This window comes from Mastomys coucha, unplaced genomic scaffold (genome assembly GCF_008632895.1).
Source record: "Mastomys coucha isolate ucsf_1 unplaced genomic scaffold, UCSF_Mcou_1 pScaffold15, whole genome shotgun sequence".
Classification (NCBI taxonomy): Eukaryota; Metazoa; Chordata; class Mammalia; order Rodentia; family Muridae; genus Mastomys; species Mastomys coucha.
In genome coordinates this window covers 118,121,800-118,129,488 of record NW_022196897.1, presented here as the reverse complement: position 1 = coordinate 118,129,488, position 7,689 = coordinate 118,121,800, and the positions used below count along the sequence as shown (strand labels likewise).

At 38.2% G+C, this 7,689-nt stretch overlaps 1 protein-coding gene and 1 long non-coding RNA gene across 7 annotated transcripts in view; one reads left to right on the top strand and one right to left on the bottom strand.

Moving 5' to 3' along the window:
- The window catches only part of Gpcpd1 (glycerophosphocholine phosphodiesterase 1), a 47,679-nt gene that overhangs the window by 21,823 nt on the left and 18,167 nt on the right, over nt 1-7,689 (top strand). For all 6 annotated transcript variants that reach the window (XM_031371989.1, XM_031371990.1, XM_031371991.1 and 3 more), the window contains 4 exons: nt 869-992; nt 3,664-3,901; nt 5,338-5,500; nt 6,136-6,268. In XM_031371989.1, the coding sequence (XP_031227849.1) occupies nt 869-992; nt 3,664-3,901; nt 5,338-5,500; nt 6,136-6,268 (658 nt within the window). The remainder of the gene's footprint in view (nt 1-868; nt 993-3,663; nt 3,902-5,337; nt 5,501-6,135; nt 6,269-7,689) is intronic.
- LOC116090983 overlaps nt 1,105-7,689 on the bottom strand; it is a 12,953-nt gene continuing 6,368 nt past the window's right edge. Inside the window, exons 2-3 of the long non-coding RNA XR_004118879.1 lie at nt 6,369-6,661; nt 1,105-1,335 (exon numbers count right to left, since the gene is read on the bottom strand). This is a non-coding gene — a long non-coding RNA (uncharacterized LOC116090983). The remainder of the gene's footprint in view (nt 1,336-6,368; nt 6,662-7,689) is intronic.

Genomic DNA, 7,689 nt, shown 5'->3' with positions numbered 1-7,689 from the left:
TGAAATTTTCACTATGTAGCCTAGGCTCACTGTACTCATAGCATGCCTGCCTCTGTAACCACCACTCCCACTCATTATTTTATCTTTTAATTGTGTATGTGTTCATGCATCCGAGTGGAGGTGTCCTCAGATAAGAGCGGAAATGAGTGGCAAATTCTCTCAAGTTGGAGATAGAGGTAGTTGAGACAAAGTAAAAGTAGAAGCCCTCTTCGGCCCCCAGAGAATGGCTTTTTCTTCAGCTATAACACTTGACATGTTAATTACTTTATGGTTATAAATTGTAGTATTTCTGGCTTTGTCTCTATCTTTTTCACTTCCCTTGTCATATTAGCTTTAGCTAGTTTTTAGGATAAAAATCCATTTCTTTGATTTTATCCATCATTTAAATAATATTTTTAAATTGATAAATTGTAAGACATCTTAATGTATACCTCAGGAGCAAAGCCTTTTTTATTTTCTTAAGCACTCTGGTATTTATGAAAACGTATTACCTTTAATAGTAGGTAACTTCAAGTTAAGCAGTGTTGACAGCATGTTAGTTACTATACCATTTGTCATGGTGGCACATATTAGTGTGAGTCAGAGAGCTGACTCTGTTCAGTTCTTTTCGTTTCTCAAATCTTCAATACTGGTCCACACTTAGTTTTAGTTGGCTATCTTATATGAAGAGTTATTTTTCAGTGATACATTTAAGATTACTTTTAATTAGAGTAATTCATTAATTTTTTAATGTCAGGAAAGGACCAATATTACATAGTATCAGTAGTGAAATATGAATGTGAACTAGAATTCTTAATATGAATATCTTAATATGTATAGCCAGATTGTCTACATGTAATTGTATTATCCCTCCAATTTATCCCTCCAGATGGTGTTGAAAAACTGGATTCTGGATGGCTTACATGTCAGACTGAAATAAGATTGCGTCTGCATTTTTCTGAGAAACCTCCTGTCTCAATTACCAAGAAAAAGTTCAAAAAATCTAGATTTAGGTATGACCATGTAATGAACTGTTTCTTTCCTCAAATTGCTACTGTCACACATTTGTATTGGTTTTAACCTAAATTTGCAACCAGAAAAATTCATTTTTGTAAAAACAAGTGGTTTCTAGGTGCATGTATTTTTATTATTTCCTTTAAGCTTTCATACTGTAGGGATTGCTTTCAAGTTGATAAAACAGAAGTGATTTGTGGTGAGAGGAAAATGACATAAGCAGAAAATGATTTCTAGAATTGGCCTTTATCCCAGTTATCCTGGGAGCTCCAGACCCTGGTGCTCTCCATCCTTTCCTCCTCCTCCTCCTGTTCCTTTCCTCTCTTGCGTCTTTCTCTTCCTCTGTTTGGGGGAAAAGTTTTACAACAGTAGTTAAATTGGTTTTTCTGTAATATCATTGAATATAAATCTGTGTAAGGTGGCTTTCTTAAGATGTAGCCTGACATTAATCATGTGGTTTTGGAATCAAGAATTCCAGGTTATCTTTTTAATATAAATTTATAATGATATAATTATACTCCAAATCTTTATAATTACCCGAGTATACCAAGTATGTTATAATACATACCCCAGTTACAGATAAGAGGGTAGCACTGGAAGCTCTTAATATTAGCTATTGTGATAGAGGAAGCCCTTAATATTAGCTATTGTGATAGAGAAAATTTAGTATGGGCGCCTTGACTATTTGGACTCAGCTGTTTTTAGCATTTTGATCTTACTGTATATCCGTAGTGGACTTGAACTTGTGCTTCAGCCCAGTCTGAGTGCTGAGATACTAGGCGTACACTGCTCTGCAGTTTAGTGACTTGTCTTGTTGCTTATTAGAGTAGGACATTACTTGGCTTACTAGTACTTTTTTCCCATGTGCTGCACTTTTTTGAGTGCAAAATTAGTACTGAATCTTGCCTAAGGATGTTGGCACACAGCTTTAATCCCAGCACTCAGGAGGCAGAGGCAGGTGGATTTCTGTGAGTTCAAGGACAGCCTAGTTTACAGATTGAGTTCTTAGGACAGGCAGGACTACACTGAGAAACCCAAAAACAAACAACAAAACCAAAACAGCAAAACTGAATCTTATGCCATCCTTGTTAATATAGAAATCACTTTGATGATTTTGAATGTTATTTAGGTCATCAGACTTTCACTGAAATACTACTAACTCTTTGTAGTTGGATTCTACCAGTTAAATGATTTGATTCCTGTTGAAATAAATGTGCGTATCTAGACATTGTTGTCTGTTCTGGTAATCCTCTTCACCCAAATTTATATATTAGTGATAAACTTAGACCCCATGGATTAGAAACAAATGTGTCTATAAGAGCCTCAGTAATTTTAAAACTTGGTTTAGCTTTTGCATTTTAAATATAGCAGTGAACATTCACCTCTGTGAAGCATTTATAAAGCTTCCTCCCTCCCTTCTTCCCTTTCTCCCTCCCTCCTTCCCTCCCCTTCCTTCCTTCTTCCCTTCCTTCCTTCCTTCCTGATTGACTCATTTATAGGTGGAAACAGTGTTATCTTTAGTGGACTACACAGCATTGTATAGATGTTTGAAGAAATCCTTTATCTTTCCCATCACAGATTCCTTTCTTTTAGACTTGCACCTCCCCACCCCCCTTTCCTCTTATCTGCTCATTTCTGTAATTTCTGGTCTCCCCTGGTTAATACTTGTCTAGAACAATTCCTAAGAATTTGCTTTCTGAGAAAAGATGTCTGTTTTTGTTTTGAGTTATTGATATATTCTATAATGCAACATCAGAACAATATTATTAATAGAGTAATCTGCATCTTTTAGTCTGTCCAGGAGACCTCCATTATAATGGCTTACAAAAGGGTTGGGACAGGGACACAGAGAGAGAAGTTCTATTTATAAGTCAGATTCCATTTAAATCTAGAATGCTAGATGGATGAGGCCCTAGGTTCAGTTCTCATTAAGTAAAAGCAAATGTAGAATAAAATTTTTTTTGTAATCTGTTACCTTCTACAATAACTTGTTCTCTACATTGGTAGTGCTTCATTTGGTTAATCTCTATTAATTGATGTAAGAAATATTTCAGACCTCAGTGTTCTTTTTTGGCAATAAAAGTATCTGTAACTAATTGCCTCTCTTTAGGAGTAGACTCATCTTTGTGGCCCTGTGGATTGGGAAACTGGTCTTTGTTTTTATTGCTATGAGGCTTATTATAGATTCTTGGTTAGTTTATTTGATTAGAAAAGTAGTTACATATAAGTATATACAGACAGATAGCACTATCCATGCATAGAGACTCAAGTCCTGGCTCACGCCTAGCACTGCGGAGGCCAAGACAGTGAGATTACTGTGCATTTAAGTCCAGCCTGCATGCATCCATAGCTAGTACCAGGCCACCATAGTATGAGACCCTAAGAAGAAATTGTTCATAGAAGCACAAAATGATGTATAGTTAAAAATGCAGTGATAGACTAGCTTAATTCATCTATCAAACCATCTATCTAAAATGAGATCTCCCAAAAGAGTAACTTGTGTTTGAAGGCTAAGAAATTTAGAGCTAGTTATAGTTGGTAGTGTAGTAAATAAACTTTGAGTGTGGATATTCTTTGTCTGATTTTTGCTATTTAAGAATACTTTTAATTTGTATTTATGTACATTCTGTGAATTATTCTTACTAGAATTATTTTCTCTTGTCAATACAGGGTAAAGCTTACAATAGAGGGTCTGGAGGAAGATGATGATGATGATGATAAGGTATCTCCCACTGTCCTTCACAAAATGTCCAACAGCCTAGAGATATCCTTAATAAGTGACAATGAATTCAAGTGCAGGCACTCACAGCCAGAATGTGGGTATGGCTTACAGCCGGATCGTTGGACAGAGTACAGCATACAGACAATGGAACCAGATAACCTGGAACTCATCTTTGACTTTTTTGAGGTGAGTAGTTATCTCAGTGAGGGACCAGACAAAGACTTTTTTGTATGTGATTAGATTTTGTTTAGAAACATTTGGAAGAACAGAGTAAGACTGTTTCAGTAGAGTTATATTTTAAATCAGGACAAGATGTCTATGCCTATGAAGTAATATAAATCTTCCAAAGAACTTTCCATGGATTGATTAAAGAGGGTCAGGCAGCTGTGTACCCACTCATGGATAACCAAACGGAATCTCTTCGTGGTGGTAGTATGTTTTTGTCTCCTAATCAGGACTTTGTAGCCCTTCAGCATTGACCTTGAACTCAGTGTGTTGTGGCCTTGAACTCAGTGTGTTGTTAAGGATGGCCTTAATTATAGGCATGACCATTATGCCCAGTTTCTGTGGTACTGCAAATGGGAGCAGGGCTTCATGCATGCTTGGTAAGCATCTCACTTGAGTTACACCCTCAGCTTCAAGCCTATCTTTTATTATTCAATTCCCTGTGATGGTAACTTTATTTTATAACTTAATATAAATGTTTAACAAGTTAATAAAACTTTTTATTGTTTGTATGTGTTTACATGGTGTGTGTGTTTGGGTGTGTGGGTGTGTATTTTGAAATTTGCATGCCACATGCTCCTGTGGAGGTCAAAGAGTTGGTCCCTTCACAATGTAGGTCTGCTTTTTGGCCTTTGATTATAGATGTGTGTCACTATGCTTGACTATACGGGTGTATACATTTGTCTTTGAAATAGTGTTTGATGTAGTTTAGACTAGCTTTGAATTACTGTAGTTGAACATGACCTGAACTGATCCCAGTCCTCTTGCTTCCACTTCCCAAGTGCTGGGATTACAGAAATGTACACCCATGTCTGGTTTTGTCCAGTGTTGGGGATCAAACTCAGGGCTTCAAGAATACTTAGGCAAGTCCCCTACCAACTAACTTCTAGTCCTAGATTTCTTTCTCATCAGTTGTCTTCCATAGACTCCAAGTTCATTTTAAAGGTTTTTGAGGGCTAAAAATTAACAATATTTAAAAATTCAGGGTACCCCAGAAAGGTGGCTAAATGGTTAAGAGCCCCCCTTTTTTTGCAGCTCATTAACCCCTGGAACTCCAGCTCCAGGGAATCTGACCTCTTCTGGCCTCCACAGGCAGTGTACTCATGCATCTATCTCTCCCCACACACATATTCATTTAGTAACGAAATCTATTAAATTTAATAGATTTTTGCATAGTTTGATGCATAGCTCAGTGCTGCTAAGCCTGATGACATTACTCCCTGGCACCCACATGATAGGATAGGCCCACCTTTGACAAGTTGTCCTCTGACCCCTACATACATGAGATGGCATTTGCATGCCAAACATCCTCATTCCCGCCCCCCCCACACACACACAAATTTAAAATGTAAATAAAAATTCGGGATATTCTGAACGTCTTTTTTTTTTTTTTTTAGGAAGATCTCAGTGAGCATGTAGTTCAGGGTGATGTTCTTCCTGGACATGTGGGCACAGCATGCCTCCTGTCATCTACCATTGCTGAGAGTGGGAGAAGTGCCGGAATCCTTACTCTTCCCATCATGAGCAGGAATTCCAGAAAGACTATAGGCAAAGTCAGAGGTAAGTTGGCGAGAAGCAGTTAGGCCGGTATAACTAAACTAAGGTTATGCCAATTTTTAAAAAAGATTTATTTATTTTATGTATATGAGTACACTGTAGCTGTACAGATGGTTGGGAGCCTTTATGTGATTGTTGGGAATTGAATTTTAGGACCTCGGCTGGCTCTTGTCAACCCTGCTTGCTCTGGTCAACTCCGCTTGCTCAGTCCCTGCTCACTCTGTCCCAAAGATTTATTTACTATTATACATAAGTATACTGTAGCTGTCTTCAGACACACCAGAAGAGGGTGTCAGATCTCATTACAGGTGGTTATGAGCCACCATGTGGTTGCTGGAATTTGAACTCAGGACCTTCGGGAGAGCAGTTGGTGCTCTTACCCACTGAGCCATCCCGCCAAATTTTTTATTAGTTTAGAGTATTTGTGAATAATAAAGGTAAACTGTTTACTTTCACTATTTAATAGTACAACAACACTTTAAGGAACATAGTTACTGAATTTTCTGCTCGCTCTTTGAATCAATTTTATCTTGATCTTTTTCTGTTAGAATTTAGCAAAACTGGTTAAGTACTTTTCAGATGCCTTTGAGCCTATAGTGGTCTTTTTAATCACCCCCTCCCCCTTTTTCCTATGGAAGTTGATTTTATCATCATCAAGCCATTACCCGGATATAGTTGTTCTATGGAGTCTTCATTTTCGAAGTATTGGAAACCAAGAATACCATTGGATGTTGGACATCGTGGTGCTGGGAACTCAACAACAACTGCCAAGTAAGTTGCATATTTGGATATGATTACTACTCAGTAGCCCAAGCTTGCTTAAAGTTAGCGGGATTTTACCTGCTAATGTCAGAAAGTGCTTTTTTATTACCTGTAGAATTAAATGAAGTGGTGATGATAGCAATTACTGATTCAATAGAAACAAGGGCCTTCCTGAGATAACGTTCAATCTTTTTGATATACTGGGTGCATAATGAAAAAAGTATTAAAAATTGAAAGTCAGGAGGGAGAATTCAATGCAGAAAGCATTTTGGCCTCTTTGTTATCACTCTTTTGATTGTTGTTCTTGCAAGCTGCTCCGTTTCCTCTGGGTCTCAGTTTCCTCACCTATGGAAAGGTTGGTCAGGACTATCCTTAGTGATTCTTCTTTCCATAGCCATGCTTCTATGAAAGTGTAAGCAAGGAATAGAGTTAAGTATAGATTTCATAAGACATAAATGGCAGCTGTGTTTCCCCCCCAGTTTTGTAAACCTGTCAGTGTTGTATTTCATTGCTCTAGGCAATACAATATAAATTTAATCCTATTTAAAAAAATATGTATACACACATGTGTGTGTGTGTGTGTGTGTGTATATATTCATATGTGTGCAGTGCTCATGGAATGTGAAGGATGTCAGATCACTCAGAACTGGAGTTACAGGATGTTGTGCGCCATCCAGTGTGGATGTCCTCTAGAATAGCAAGTGCTCTTAACCAATGAATCACATCTCCAGCCACCACATCATTCTGGCAGTGGTGGCACACACCTTTAATCCCAGTACTAGGGATGAAGAAGCAAGTGGAACTTAGAGTTCAAGCAAGGCCAGCCTGGTCTCAAGAGCAAGTTCTAGGAGGCAAGGCAGTCCCTTACTACTTATACTATACTTACTACCTATACCTACATTCTTATACCAGTTGTGAAGAAAGAAACTCAGTTTCTAAAAAACAAATAACTGATTCTGAGGTGCTTTGCAACTTGTGGTTACCATTATGATCTCCCGGGTCTCCAAACCAAGTCAGCCTACATTTAATTAAGAAGTTCCATGTTAATAACTTCTCTTCTTACGTGTGTGTGTGTGTGTGTGTGTGTGTGAGAGAGAGAGAGAGAGAGACAGAGAGAGAGAGAGAGAGAGAGAGAGATGCCATGTGCTACCGCACAGGTATGTGGCTACAGTAAGATATGGGATGTCACTCTCCAGCTTTGACACTAGGTCACTCACTGAATGTGTAGCTAGTCTGGCAGCTGGCAAGCCCCAGCAATCCTGTGCCTGCTTACCACAGCACCACAGGTTTAGCCATGTATAGCCATGCCTGGCTTTTAAACGTGGGTGCTGCAATCGGGACTCAAGTTCTTAGGCTTGAGCAGCAAACACTTTCTATTCAGGGATTCCTCCGTCTACTCTCCTCCTCCTTTTTTTTTTTTTTATTTTTTT